Source organism: Euprymna scolopes, chromosome 11 (genome assembly GCF_053919585.1).
Source record: "Euprymna scolopes isolate OS-2025 chromosome 11, ASM5391958v1, whole genome shotgun sequence".
NCBI classification, from domain to species: domain Eukaryota; kingdom Metazoa; phylum Mollusca; class Cephalopoda; order Sepiida; family Sepiolidae; genus Euprymna; species Euprymna scolopes.
The window spans coordinates 117227919-117244417 of NC_136492.1; the positions used below are offsets into that span (position 1 = coordinate 117227919).

Genomic DNA, 16499 nt, shown 5'->3' on the forward strand with positions numbered 1-16499 from the left:
ATGCTCCAACACCCAAGAATATCAGTGTCGGGTGTCAGTGACTGCTATTTAACATTTAGAACACGCCCGAGGCATTTCTAATGGAATCTCTCGAATTGCCTCAAGTGCCGACGTTGTGTTGTCAAACTTTCAGATGTGCAAAGGAAAACAGAAAGCTCATAGGTCGAATAAACACTGCTCTTGGCTTTGACAGAGATGTCATGATCATACAACAACCGCTTTTCTAGTGTTCTTAATGCCGTGCTAGCCCACTGGATGCGAAGATGTATCTTCGAATTCAGAGAGCCATCTCTTAAGATTGTTCTATCCAAGTACTCAAATATGTCCACAACATCCAGTCTATTTCCCCCCACATAGATGTTTAATTCAATGTACAGAGCGCCAGATGCACCGTTAACATCACTTTCGTCATCATAGTGCTGCTAGTCAAGCCAAAGACGCCATCCGCTGCAGAAAATCAGCATCATCAGCATAGAGTAGTTCCCTAACTAGATCCCCAAATGTTTTTGATTGGCATAAAATATTCTAGATTAAATGCTTTGCCAGAAGTCCTAAAGCGGAAAATGACACGTTTATCACAATCCTTAAATGCATATGCAAGACGCACTGCGAAACAAACTGAGAATGGAGTAGGAGCCGGAATATCCCCCTGTTTTACTCACTTGTCAATTGCAAATTCTCCAGATAGTTACACGTTGTTTGCAACGCGAGCCTTCATATTTCTCCTGAGTTATTTAAGCATCCCGACAAAGGTAGGAAGACATCAAAGCGTCCCAAAGATTTCCCACAAGGCCTGTCTGTTACGGTATCGGGCCCCATTGCGAGGTCCATGAATACTTGATAAAGTGTCCATTGTTGTTCGATGTACTTTTCCTGAAGCTGCCTTACCGTAAATATTATATCTACATGCATACATACATACCTCCAGTAAAACCGCATTGCGAGTAAGGGACAGGTGATCCTATCCAACAAGACTTTCACCAACATCTTTCCTGCCGATTAAAGAATCGTTATCGCATCGTGGTGATCGCAGTCAGACTTTCCCCTTATCGAGATTGATTAATAGGCTAATATCCAAGTCTTTTTTTTTTTAATTAAATTTTCACCCCAAACAAGGCACAGTGCCACTTTGAAGCAGGGGGCTACTATCAGGGACTTAATTAGTGGGGTCATTATGAAGGGATATTAGTAGAAAGATGTTAGTTGACATTACACTTGAACTTCTGCATATCGTTGCAGTTGGAAAAGCAGAATCCCAGAAGGGAGTTCCAAAGACCCGCAGTTCTGAGGAAGAAACTATTGGAGTAAAAGGCTTTCTTGCTCCTAGGGATCTCTACTGTAAAGGGATGAGACTTAGTAGCTTGTCGGGTTTGTCGGGGGTAGTTACGTAGGGGAGGTACAAGTGTTTGCAGTTCGTCAGAGCATTCACCATTGAAGTATTTGTAGAACAGGCAGAGGGATGCAACATCTCGTCGATGGGACAGAGGCTGAAGCTTAGATGACAGTTCAGGACCTATCAGGTTGGCGACTCTCTTTTGAACCCTGTCCAGGAGCGAGAGACAAGAAGCAGATGCACCAGCCCAAATGTGACAACAGTACTCCATACATGGGCGAATGGTTGCCTTATAGAGGTATAGGATACTGTCAGGCGTAAGTAGTTTTCTAGCACGGTAGAGGGAGCCAACCTTCCTTGTAGCAGCCTTGGCAATGCTCTCAATGTATCTATTCCAGTTCATATTCCCTGTAAACGTTAGGTCGAGGAGTTTAAAATAAGTACTTTCAGGTAATGTGTTCTTGGCCATTGCTATTGGTGGTAGAGAAGATTTCTTGTGGCTATTGAAGGAAACAAGCTTAGTCTTAGCAGCATTGAATGTGACCAACCATTTTTGTCCCCATTCCACTACGGATTGGAGGTCATCCTCTAGTGTTTCTGCCATTTCCTTGGATATGTGTTCATTTGTTTTCCCCTCATATCTGTTATAGAGAGTGGTGGCATCGGCAAATATACCCATCTCCGAAACAATTTTATCAAGGAGGTCGTTTATGAATATCAGGAAAAATAGAGGTCCAGGAATAGACCCCTGAGGTACTCCCGCATTTATGTCATATTGTTTGGATGTATGACCGTCGAGGACAACTTTGATTTTTCTATTACTTAAGAAAGATTTAATTACATTATGAATTCTTACAGTGATTCCATATGATCTAATTTTCCTTAGAAGACCATCGTGCCATACCCTGTCAAAAGCCTTAGATATATCGAGGGTCACCGCTCTACCCTCCCCTGTTTTATCCAATGAACGGTATATACGTTCAGAAACTACAGTTAATGTATCTGCTGTTGAACGGGCTTGCCTGAATCCATATTGTTTGTCAGTCAGGTGTTTAGCAGCTGTTAGGTGCTGGCCGAGGGCTTGATTAACTAAGGACTCAAATATTTTGGCGAAAAGCGGGAGGAGGCAAATGGGGCGATAATTTAGTGGGTCAGTTCTTTTACCAGAATTCTTGAAGACTGGTACCACAGAGGCGGTTGTCCAGCAGTCGGGAAAACAAGATTCGTTAAGGCATTTATTGTAAAGTTTGGACAGGACTGGAGCAACCTCGGCAGAGCATATTTTAAATAGCACAGTTGGGATGAGATCTGGTCCACATGTTTTTGAGGTGTCTAGGTTTTTTTATAATAGCATGTGCCTGGGAAGGGGTGATTTTCAAATCTTCTAGTGAGGCGTCTGTTCGAAGAGGAAAATCAGGGAGTGAGTGGTGTACCGAGTTCAGTGTGGAGTTTGAGGCAAACCGACTGGCAAGCAGATTAGCCTTGTCGTTGCCGTGCAACCAACCTCATGATCGTTTGATAGTGAGGGAATCGTTGACTGTCCATTACTTACTACGCTGTTGTAGATTCTCCAAAATTGCGGGTTCCTAATTTCTGTGCTTCGATGCGTTTTCTGGTGGTTTCAGAGTAATCTGTCTTAGCTGTCTCTATCACTCTCTTACAATTATTTCTAGCTTCTATAAACTTATGTTTATTTGAGCTGGACTTATGTCGGTTGAATCTGCGGAATGCATGCTGCCTTTGACAAATGGCAGCTGCACAAGCAGAAGTAAACCATTGGGGGTGTGGGGTTTGCTATAGAATTTCCGTGCGGGAACATGTGCTTCAATAGCAGTTTTGAACCATTCGGTGGTTTCATTTGCACACTGTTCCGCTGGAAGAGTAAAGATATTTTGCTATGGGGCATCTCTGATGAACTCCCTGATGGCTTCCCAATCAGCCTTTTAGTAATACCTCGTTGTTTTGAGTAGTGGGTCTTCAGTTTTAGGGCGAGAATTTAGGCTGATTTCTACCATTATCACAGCGTGATCAGCATTCCCGAGTGGGTTGTGGGCATTTGTTGTACAGTCATTGGGAACCGTTGTCAGAAAGAGATCTAGAAGTAAGGCATGTTGATCTTGCTGGTCTGGGAAACGTGTCGGAAATGTAAAAAACTGAGATAGGGAATGGGATATAGAAAAGCTATATGTTGCGCTTCCAGCTACGTCTGTATGATTAGAGAATCCTAGCCAGTTACTGTGGTGGGCATTGAAGTCACCAAATACATGTATTTGTGCGCTAGTATCGAGGGAGAGTGCTATATTTATGCTGTCTGAGACTTTGTTTATTAGGGTACAGTCTTGGTTTGAGGGAGAGCGGTAGAGAAAATACAAGTAGCTAATATTGTGTTGCATATTTAGTCTGAAGCACATAAAGGCCTGGTTCTCTGATTCTAGTTTTATTTCTCTAGTCAGGGGGAAGGTGTTACGAATATAGACTCCAAGTCCATGCATATGTAAGTCCGAGTCCTTACGGTAGAGTGGGAGATATCCAGGCATGTTAAAGTGGTTAGAGGGAATGGAGGAGTGAAGGTTAGTTTCACTTAATGCTAAGATTTCCGGGGTGTTTACAAGGAGAAATGACTCAACATCATCTAAGTTAGTTCGAAGCCCGTGGATATTAGTAAATGCAAGCCTCAATGGAGGAGGCACGTTAGTTTTCTTTGAGTTTGGTCCTGGTTTAAACGTAACTTTTGCTTGAGCTGTCATTTCATTTTATTTTATTTAAAAGTTTCAGTTAGGGTGAGTGAGTGAGGGGGTGCTGGACAAGTAGTTGTGCAGAATACCAGGCATGCAATACAAGTAGACTATCAGCTGTCCTCACCCACAGGATTGTGACCTCAGGAAAGCCCACCGGGAATGAGTGCAGGGTCCCTTTCCATGCGCGACTTGGCACTAAAAACATCCCGATATTTTACAACTGTTGATGGAGCAGTCGCTCTAAGCGCTAACAAAGAGTTAGGGCTCCTTTACTATCAGTCGGAAACAGCAGCCAGGAACTGTCAATCCGGTACCCTCAATCCGTTAGGCAAAGCCAGCCCAGTCCAACTGCACCGACATATATGGCACTGAAGCACCCCACTGTGTCCAGTTTAGGGGGACTGGATGTGGTGGGAGTGGGGAGAAGCGGCGTTCAATGCCCTAGTCAGGAAACAAGGTCAACCACTGGGTTATTCAGCCGAGTCCCTGTGATAGTAACTCTACGACTGGCCAATAGGCAAAGAAGGAGTATGATAGCCGGGCGATAGACAGAGCCTATCTCCTCCTTAAGCAGTGTAGGTTTGCCAACCGGTGATTTGTTAGAGTCACCAGCTCTAGGAAGGTTGTCGTCCAGGACTGAAGAGGCCTCCCTCCCCTAGGTTTAGTTTCAGAGTTTTCCTTCTCCTAGACGGATGACCTGGGAAGACATACGGGTCCATCAGCTCCGAGGGGGTTCGCCCCCCGCCTGGGTCTTAATCCAGGTATTTCTGCGACCCCGCATGGGTAGTTAATATTTATTGGTTATTTAGGTTAATATCTCTTGAAAAAATCGGGCATTTAGATTAACTTCTACAGAAAATTTTCACTCCTCAAACCTGGTTAAAAAAGGGCATTACAATGCTTCCATTTTCATTTTTACTGGGAGAGGGTATAGGTAAAAATTCGTGCAGTGGAAGCAGCTAAATTTTCTACAGTATTGGATTGAGAGAGACGAGTTAATGTATGGTTAGATATAGTTTTGTAAGTTGAGGAATGGATGATTAGATATGGTTTAGTAGGTTTAGGATAAAGTGTTAGGGTATGATTTACTTGCTATTAGAAATTCTTATTTGGTGCCCAAACCGAATGTTTAGTAAGACTGAAAGATAAGATATGCTCAGTATAGGTACAAGAGAACATTTGATATGAAGTACAGTTATACCTGATAGATATAGGTTATTGCATTTTCTTGTATGTATAGTTAAATATAGATGGATGGATTTTAATTTGACTAATGTATTTTAACTATATGCGCATATATTGTCTTTAACTCTTTGCTTTCATGCGCGTCGTTTCTTCTATTACTTTATTTTTTTATTTATTTATTCCTTTTGTTTATTTATTTCTCTCTTTTTAGCTTTTACCAACTGTGTATACCTTCTCTTTAAGTGTATTTATTTAATGCATTTTAATTACATATGCGTAAAAATGGTCCCTAACACTTTAGTCCCATGAGAGCCGTTTTTATGGTCAGAAGAGCTCTACTCGATAACGAATAGCCTATGCAAGAATATAGAACAGAGCTAGGGCCACCTTTCCTTCTACTATAGAAGACAGAAGTTTAACATAGAAAAAAAAAATAAAAAAATAAATAAATAAAAAAGTAAAATTACCATACACATGTGCGCACTATAAATAGACAAAATCCGGGGGAAAGGAAGTGAAGCCCCCACCTACCGTCACACTAAGAACATGGTTACGCTCGCTGACAGACGCGACAATTTTGAAGATGGGCAAACAATATGAGCTAAGTTAATTTAAGAAATCCTAATATTACCAAAATGGCAACTTCTTTTTTTTTTAATTTGACTAATGTATTTTAACTATATGCGCATATATTGTCTTTAACTCTTTGCTTTCATTCGAGTTGTTTCTTCTATTACTTTATTTTTTATTTATTTATTCATTTTGTTTATTTATTTCTCTCTTTTTAACTTTTACCAACTGTGTATACCTCCTCTTTAAATGTATTTATTTAATGCATTTTAATTACATATGCGTAACAATGGTCCCTAACACTTTAGTCCCATGCGAGCCGTTTTTATGGTCAGAAGAACTCTACTCGATAAAGAATAGCCTATGCAAGAATATAGAACAGAGCTAGGGCCACCTTTCTTTCAACTATAGAAGACAGAAGAACTTTATTTAAGTAGTATACTTAATATATGCAATCACCGTACGCTTGCTTGTATTAAAGTGTCCTCCATGATACCCATACCATACCAAACCACTGCACGTGGCTCATAATTTAACTGTAACTATATTTGTAACTTCAATATACATAATCCCAGCTGTGATACTAGGGCTAATTTTCTGAGTAGATGCAACACTCTGCGCCTTACCTTAATGACTACAATTCCAAATCACAACGAACTAGCTGTCCCTATAACTGGGAGGGAAAAACCTAATAGCTAGCTACGAAATCTTATACATTTTACCTCCAAGACGATTGCGTTTGTCTTACCTGCATGCAAAAAAAAAAAATTCCTCCCTGCTTCAATCTAAACCTTACCTGTAACTCAAAAATCCTAATGTAACTCTATCTGTAAATAAATAACCCCTCTTCTCTTGAGCGCTAACAATCTACTCCTTCCAACCTATCCGCCACTAAACTCCCACATTGCCCTGCATCTGTAGTGGAATCGCTAACTTCCAGCCCCTAATCCCTCACATGCAAACTGTTTTAATAACCATCACTAAACATCTATACATTTCTACCTCTAAGGCATGCATTACAGCTCATTCCTATCCAGTAAGGGATTTAACAGCCTATGCACACAAAGGCAGGTACTTAACAGCCAAAGTACTCAGAAACAAAGCGATATGCACTACACAACTGTCTCCTCGAGTTTTGCAACGATTAATACTTTATTGAAATGACACTCCTTGTTATGCAAAATGCCCCATGACTCTTACTAGAAAATACCTACAACTTCAACTATATTCGCACCTACTGAAAACCTGCCCATATATCTATTCACCTAATTACGCATGACTCAAAACTTGCTGTCTTATCCATGCTAAATTGCACTTACATCTTAACCCTCCTATCATCTAAAATAGCTCGGGCACAACTTGTAGCTCAATTCTTAATACCTACTCCTACTGTAACATTATCCTAGACCTAAGCTAACATAAATAAAATAAAAAAGGGTAAGGCTAAAATCACATTATCTCCTCCCTAACAAGCCCTCTTACAATCATAGACGCTTACACTGCATGAACTTCACCCACCCCCTTTATCCATTAACAAGTAAATAGCATGTCCCTAAATCACTTTGAGGAGTGTAACTAATCAGTAGAATTATAATCCCCCACAAACTAACCCAGTAACACTAACCACGCGGGGTCGCAGAAATACCTGGATTAGAACCTAGGCCCGGAGAAAACCCTCTCAGGGCTGACGGACCAAGTAAGTCTTCCCAGATCATCCGTCTAGAAGAAGGAAAACTCTGAAACTAAACCAAAGGGGAGAGAGGCCTCTTCAGTCTTGGATGACAACCTTCCTAGAGCTGGTGACTCAAACAAATTCACCAGTTTGCACACCCAAATTGCTTAAGGAGTAGATAGGCTCTGTCTATCGCCCGACTTCCATACTCCTTCTTTGCCTATCAGTCAGGCGCAGAGACACTATTTCAGTGATTCGACAGAAACACCCAGCGGTAGATCTTGTTTCCTGGCTAGGGCAATTAACGCCGTTCTTCCCCATTCCCAGCACGCCCCACCCCTAAAACTGAACATTGGGAGTGCTTGAGTATAAGATATGCCTGAGCGATTAGATTGGGTTGACCTTCTTCTAAAGGGTTGAGGGTACCGGATTGACAGTTCCTGGCTGCTGTTCCCGACTGGTAGTACAGGAGCCCTAACTCTTTGGTAGCGCTTAGAGCGGCTGCTCCATCAACAGTTGAATAATATAGGGGTGTTTGCAGTGCAATGACGCGCATGGAAAGGGACCCTGCACTCATCCCCGGTGAGCTTTCCTGATGACACAATCCTAATTGGAGAAAGGTCAGCTGATGGTCTACTTGTGATGCATGTCTGAAGCTCCGCACAACCTCTTGTTTAGCTCCCCCTTACCGAAACTCTTAAAAAAAATATGACGACAGTACAATCTAAAAATAAGCTTAAACCAGGATTAGGGACAAACAAATTCAACTTGCCTCCTCCCTTGAGGCTCTCATTCAAAAATATCCGTGGGCTTAGAACTAACTTAGCTGATGTTGAAGCATTTCTCTTAACAAATACCCCGGATATCTTAGCTCTAAGTGAGACTAACCTACACTCCTCCATTCCCTCTAACCACTTTAACATGCCTGGATATCTCCCACTCTGCCGTAAGGACTCTGACAGACATATGCACGGACTTGGATTTTACATTCGTAATACCCTTCCCTTGACTAGAGAAACAAACCTAGAAACAGATGATCAAGCCTTTATGTGCTTTACACTAAACATGCAACACAATATTAGCTACTATTATTTTCTCTACCGCTCTCCTTCGACTCAGGACTGCTCCATAATAAACAAAGTATCTGACAGCATAGACACGGCACTGTCCCTCGACACTAGCGCACAAATACATGTGTTTGGTGACTTTAATGTACACCACAAAAACTGGCTTGGATTCTCTACTCACACAGATGCAGCGGGCAGCACAACCCATAGCTTCGCTATATCTCACTCCCTATCACAAATTGTTACGTTTCCAACCCGTTTCCCTGACCAGGAAGAACAACACGCATCACTTCTAGATCTGTTTTTGACAACAGTTCCCGATGACTCCATAACGAAGGCCCACAGCCCATTCGGGAACGCTGATCATGCAGTGATAATGGTTGAAATCGCCCTAAACTCTAGACCCAAAACTGAAGAGCCACTGCTCAAAAGAACGAGATATTATAATAAGGCTGACTTGGAAGCCATCAGGGAACTAATTAGAGATGCTCCATGGAAAAATATTTTCTCTCTCCTTGCTGAACAATGTGCAAACGAGACCACTGACTGGTTCAAAACTGCAATCGAAGCGCATGTTCCCATGCGGAAATTTTATAGTAAGCCCCACTCTCCCCAATGGTTTACATCGACTTGTGCAACTGTCATTGCTCAAAAGCAGCATGCATACCGTAGGTTTAACCGACATAAGTCTAGTTCAAACAGACTGAAGTATATAGAAGCTAGAAATAACGTTAAAAAAGAAATAGCGACAGCTAAGAGAGAATTTACGGAAACCACTAAAAAGCGCATCGAAGCACAAAAACTAGGAACTCGAGACTTCTGGAAAATCTACAACAGTGTAGTAAATAATGGGCAATCAACAACTTCCCCACTAACCAACAATCACGAGGTTGTCTCCTCAGCAACCGATAAGGCTAACATGCTTGCCAGTCGGTTTGCCTCAAACTCCACACTGGACCCTTCCAACCACCCCCTACCTGACTTTCCTATGCGGACAGACGCCACACTCGACGATCTGAAAACCACCCCTGCTCAGGTGTATGCTATCATAAAAAACCTTGACACCTCAAAAGCATGTGGACCCGATCTTATCCCAGCTGTGCTATTAAAAATGTGCTCAGCCGAAGTAGCTCAAGTTCTCTCCAAACTCTACAACAAACGCCTTAATGAAGCTTGCTTTCCGGGCTGTTGGAAAACTGCTTCTGTTGTACCAGTATTCAAGAATTCTGGCGAAAGGACAGACCCATCAAATTATCGCCCTATTAGCCTCCTCCCACTTTTTGCCAAAATATTTGAGACCATAATTAACCATGCTCTAGTCCATCATCTTACAGATGCTAAACTACTGACTGACAAACAATATGGATTTAGACAAGCCCGTTCCACAGCAGACATCCTCACTGTGATCTCTGAACGTATATACCATTCACTGGACAAAGCGGGGGAGGGCAGAGCGGTAGCTCTAGATATATCTAAGGCTTTTGACAGGGTATGGCATGAGGGTCTCCTCAGTAAAATCAGAGCATACGGTATCACTGGTAGAATAGTTAACATAATTAAATCCTTCTTAGATAAGAGAAAAATCCAGGTTGTCCTCGACGGTCGTACATCTAAACAATATGATATAAATGCGGGGGTGCCCCATGGTTCTATCCTTGGACCTCTATTGTTCCTGATATTCATAAATGACCTCCCCGAAAACATTGCCTCTGAGATGGGTATGTATGCTGATGACACTACACTCTATGGCAGACACAACAGGAAGACGAATGAACACATTTCTAAAGAAATGGCAGAAACACTAGAGGAAGACCTTCAATCTCTAGTGGAATGGGGACAAAAGTGGTTGGTCGCGTTCAATGCTGCCAAGACTAAACTAGTTTCATTCAATAATTACAAGAAACCCTCTCTACCACCCATAGCAATGGCCAACGACTCTTTATCTGAGAGTCCATCTTTCAAACTTCTTAGCCTAACGTTCACAGGAAACATGAGTTGGAACAATAACATTGAAGGCATTGCCAGAGCCGCTGCAAGAAAGGTAGGCTCTCTCTACCCTGCTAGAAAACTTCTAACACCCGAAAGTATCCTGTACCTCTATAAGGCCACCATTCGCCCATGTATGGAGTATTGCTGCCACATCTGGGCTGGTGCATCTGCTACTAGTCTCTCCCTCCTTGACAATGTTCAAAAGAGAGTCGCAAACCTGATAGGCCCTGAACTGGCATCTAAGCTTCAGCCTCTGTCCCATCGACGAAATGTTGCATCTCTCTGCCTTTTCTACAAGTATTTTAGTGGTGAATGCTCTGACGAACTGCAATCACTTGTGCCCCCACGACGTGAGCTCCCTCGACAAACCTGACAGGCTGCTAAATCCCACCCCCACACTGTAGAGATCACTAGATGTAAAAGATCTTTTTACTCCAATAGTTTCTTCCGCAGAACCGCAAGACTCTGCAATTCCATTCCAGGTCCCTGCTTCCCCAACAGTACTGACGTGCAGAAGTTCAAGTGTAACGTGAACCGACACCTTGCTGTCCAAATCCCTACATAGTATACCAGTAGTTGTTGCCCCTGGTAGTAGCCCCCTACACCAAAGTGGCAATTTGCCTTGTTTGGGGTTAAAATGTAATAAAAAAAAGTAGTATTGTATACGAATGCATGGAATTTTAGACCATTTGTCGTAAGTTATCTTTAGACTACAACGAAGGAGAATGACTTCGCCTTTCGCTTAATATCCGGAAGCTTTTATTTTTATGAGTACCGGTTTAGTTTGTGTAATGATTATGCAATACTATCTCTTAACAAAGAGATATTAATGGTTGCTGTTCATTATAGATTACTTTAAGTCTGTGTATAGGACTATGGCTAGTAAGTATTTGTTTAGAAGCTTGGTTATGGGTTAGGATGTTTAATCAGGAGCATGCCTAGGAAATTTTAGGTGTTAATGGGTATCGATTTACGAGTATGTTAGGGTCAAGGGCGGAGAGCAAGAACCCCTCTAAGTTACGTGAAACGGATTAGGTTTAGTGGCAACTTGAGAAATAGAGCAGTTTGATTTGTTAGTGATCAGGAGAAAGAGAATTTAAGTAAAAAATAAAAAAGGTTTGTTATGCAAAACAGGCAAGGCAGTAATCTTGGATGTAAAGTATCTATAGGGGGTACTTAGTATACAACCAGCAGTATTTTTCAGTTTTGAGAGGAATTTTAGGTACAATAGTTTCATGGTTTGTTGTACAAGTCCGTAGTCTAGGTCAGGGACAAAGCACTTCTAATATTGCAACTGGGTGTATCTAATTTTAAAAGTAGTTGAATAGAGTACTATGAGGTGTTCTACGTAGCTTAGGGATAGAAAGAAATTTAAGGTAATATTCAGTGATATAAGCAATGTCATGAGGATTAGATATATGATCACTGGATGTTGAGCTGCTCAGGAGAATTCTTGTATCTATTCAGAAGGATGACTTGGTGATATAAGATTTGAGAAATTAAGAGTCTGGGGATACAGAAAGTTGTGAGCTGATGAGGATTCAGTACAGGCGATTATATATAGGTAGCACAGGTGGTTTAGTTTAGTACGCACGTATTGTACATATTAAGTATACTGCTTCAGTTCTTTCCTCTATCGTAAAGGAAAACCAGTTTGCATTTCGATTGGCAATTTTGTCAAAAGAGGAAATTTAAAACAGCTTATCTAATTTCTGATGATATCAGTTTATAGACAATTGTACAGACTGATAAATTGTTGTGTAAGACATAGGAGCCCATCGTCTTCGTATTTTGATGAAATGATGGATCAAGGGATCAAGAGCATAGGTTCGGAACAGGTGTCCGGAAAGGAAATGGCAGTGTACAAGGAAAGGGGGGGTCACTGATTTCTTATTAACGTTATTTTAACTTTTTAAAAAATTGCCTTTCGATGGCTGATTATATTAAGTATCGTACTTAAATAAAGTTTTCATATCCTCTAAATAAATTACTGGCGAAACTAGCCAAGACTTTTTGAACAGCGTGTGTAATACCTTGGCTACATGTATCTCTCCATGTTGAAGCAACTCAGTGGGAATGCAGCCTGGTACTTTCTCAGCCTTTATCCTCCCAGCAGAAACAACCTCAACAATGGAGGTTAACTTATCCATGTGATGGGGAATGTATAGCTGAGGCAAGCCGCCTCTAAGATACCCTTTATCCCTAAATCATTATCATCAAACATGTTTTTCTGTACATACTTCTTCAGACCAAGTATCTCAACTTCAGAAGTATATACCTGCTCTTAAAAATTTCTAATATGTCATCGAACTCTACTGTGCTTAGTTTCTCCTCCAAAGTAACGAGAATTGAAGGATCTCTTAGTTTGGAGACATCAACATGTTTTGGGATCCTAACTCTACTATTCGTATCTTTCTACGAATGCAGAGCTTAAATTTTCCACGTACCGACATGTGATCAGTTTCACATATAGCACTACGCAAGTCGTGCACATTGTACATGTCACTTTTACGTGTGAGTATAAAGTCGATCATATGTCCATGCTTTGATCGGGGTGAGTCTGTGACTTTCACCTTACGCTTTTGACGAAAGAATGTGTTAGACACAGCAATATTAATTTCCGAACAAATCTGCAGTGAAAGTAAACCATTACTGTTAACTTTGCCGATGACATAACGGCCAAGTGCACCACATATGCCACGGTCCTGACCAACACGCGCATTGAAATCGCCAAGTACAATCAGCTTCTCTTCAATTGGTGCAGCTGCAATGGTATTCCGAAGACTCTCATAAAAGGACATGATGCTTTCTTCTGTGGATTCCATAGATGATGCATACACTGACAGAATAGTCAAGTACCGACCACATACCAGAAGGACCCTGAGCTTCATGAGACGATTAGTGATTCATGTTGTATTTTCAATCTTCTATAAAGAGTGGATCTAATCGCAAAGCCAACACCATCATACCACTTCAAGCCCTCCGGTTTATCTTTCCAGCAAAGTGTGTAACCCGATTTCATTTCAGTAATTTGGTCCTCAGCTGATAGACGTGTTTCAGGCAAATCTGCTATATTTTATATATTTTATATATATCGATGTTTAATATTTGTAGCTCATTCATAATCAGTTCCGTTCATCGTTCTGGACGTGCATTTCTTTCCAGATCAAGAAGAGTTCGTACGTTCTAATAATTATGTTCAGTTTCATCTTACTTCCTATTAATTTCTTATTTCTGTTGTTCCTGCTGTAGTGCACTGCCGTTAGTCGCTGTAAGTTAACCAGCTTGTTTCCGATACGCAATTTTCGTGCATATTTATAGCACCCTTCTATGCAATAAGTGAGCTGTGCTGTTCCTAAATAGGGATGCTTAATCACAAGCATCCCGGTCAGAACGTGTCCCTATCAGAATAAATCAGAACATAATAGCGGCGTTAAGAACAAATTCTTAGCGCCTGTGTGCGAAATTATGACTGTGTTCTCCCAACCGATTAAGTCTCTACATGTCGCCATGCATTCCTCACCATATTACTTTAAAAAGTGGTTAGATAAAATGATCTAAAACTAAAGGCAAATCACTGGCGCCATAAAACCAGTAGCTCTGAGTAGATGGTGTTCGTTAGTCTGGCAATACAGATCATCTAGGAGAAGGTTACTCTGATTTCACAGCACCGTTGTCTCATGCGTATGCACGAGTGCATGTATGTATATGTATATATTGTACTTGTGCGCATGGATAAGTGTATGACGCATCGAATACATGCGCCAATACGTAGAATTTCCCTAGTTAGTGCGATGAAGTGCAATAATACCACTAGAAATGATGGGCCCTAAGTTACTGTTCTGACTTCAATCTAGGAGACGGAACCTCTGAACTAAAACTTGCGATCTACGCATTTACCAATCATCTTAATTTTTTAGCTTGTTATTGGGCATTAGTTCCGGTGATTTAATTAGTGGTATTGGTGGCGTACACCCTTCTGCCGCCTGAATCCAATAATTATAGATCATTTTTATACATACATACATACATACATACATATATATATATACATATATATATATATATATATTTAGAGAGGGATGCATAAACACACACACGCATATATATGTGTATATACGTATATATATATATATATATATATATATATATATACAGAGAGAGAGAGAGAGAGAGAGAGAGAAAGAAAGAGAGGAGATTAAAGAACAAGATTTTTCTCGGGAATATAAGCTTTATTACGTCGTCTGACGAAGATTTGTGGCCGGGATCAACCCCTTATCTTAAACATTAGCATATTTGTCTATATAAATAAAAAAATTATATATATATATATATATATAATTTATAAAGAAGCACTTTAGGAGATAATAAATTCGATTTGTTTACTTTTAACATGTGTTTCTTATTTTCCATATAAAACTTTTGTGTTTCAGATAATTTCCATTGGGAAGAGAACTGATTGTATAAATCCCTTCACATCAATTTGAAGATATGTAAGTAATTTTAAGTACCCACTAATAGTTAAATGAAAAACCTTAATCAAATTAGAACAAATATCATTAGGAAATCTGCCATATGATTTTATCCAATTCATTACAATTTAGTTACAAATTAATATTTTCTTCCGTCTCAAAACAGTAAGCGAGCTGATATTACAGTGGTTTTGTTTACTTAAGAGTTATTAACTGCATGTACTTAATCTATATTACTATGAAGATTTTTATACTACTCGTTCAACAGAATGCATAACACAATTAAACATACACGATTTTTATCTAGCGAGTAATGGGGCAAACGTACATGGCCAAATGAGTGTACAATATCTGCAATAAGCAATCGTTATGCATAAACAATGGCTATATATATATATATATATATATATATATTCAGTGTGTGAGATAGAGAGAGAGAGAGAGAGAGAGAGAGAGAGAGAGAGAGAGATAACAACGAAACAGTACTGTATGCGGATGAATATAATGCTCGCTATCTTAAGTTGAGCATATGGATAGTGATAAACAAATTACAATTTGCGCATGAAGCGATACTTTGGGTGTTAACAAATTGAGCTTAAGTATTTTGACAATGTAAAACATTGTTAATACACTGCCAGCGCAACGGTTAGAAACTCCGACTCTCATTTGGGCAATCGGGTTTGATCCTGGCTTTAGGCAGTTGGGTGTCTAGTCGCACTGGTAGGCTGTAAAACAGCGAAACAATTGAATTCAATTATTTATATGCAAGTTCATTTTTACCTAAATGCGAGTTGAGAATAATTTTGACTTTTACTGAATTACTAAATTGGGAGAGGCATATATATGTTTAAAAACACAATTATCCATTGACACGTGTGTTCATCAAAGTGCCTTAACCTAATTTAATTAGAAATTTCCAGTTATATATGTGTGTGTGCGTATTTATGTATATATATATATATATATATATATATATATATATATATATATATGTATATATATATATGCATACCTATACATATATACGAATACATATGCACATACACACATGTATAATTGGAAATTCTGATTTAAATTATATAAAAACACACCAACTTTGGTGTTTCAAAAAGAATACAAATTTGCACAATAAATTTGGTTGTTATTCTACATAATTTAATAAAGAATTTCTATTTCGCATATAGGGGTTCCTTTTCTGCTTGAAGTCATCTTATAAATATATCTACTAATGTATAATTTATGTTTACAGTATTATACCATCTGCAACGTTACTGTAATTTAGTATTTCATTAAATATATATATATATATATACACATATATATATATATATGTGTGTGTGTGTGTGTGTGTGTATTCGAAGCAACTTGTTATAAGTCCAACTTCCGTGCCAAGCATACTGTGTTCATTTTTCATTCTGAAACAAACCCTTAATGCGTATAAGAAACCATCTTACTAGCCACTGCTTGAATATT

General features: G+C 39.8%; 2 protein-coding genes across 2 annotated transcripts in view; both read right to left on the minus strand.

Moving 5' to 3' along the window:
• LOC145288081 (uncharacterized) overlaps positions 1-16499 on the minus strand; it is a 703760-nt gene that overhangs the window by 214126 nt on the left and 473135 nt on the right. The gene's annotated exons all lie outside the window — the stretch shown is intronic.
• Positions 12915-13355, minus strand: LOC145288196 (protein CFDP2-like). The gene has a single exon (XM_080136243.1). The coding sequence runs from the start codon at positions 13353-13355 to the stop codon at positions 12915-12917; it is 441 nt and encodes a 146-aa protein (XP_079992369.1).

What these genes read in the sequence shown, in the direction of transcription:
- LOC145288196 (XM_080136243.1), bottom strand. Translation starts at nt 13,355, where the DNA reads ATGTCCTTTTATGAGAGTCTTCGGAATACCATTGCAGCTGCACCAATT.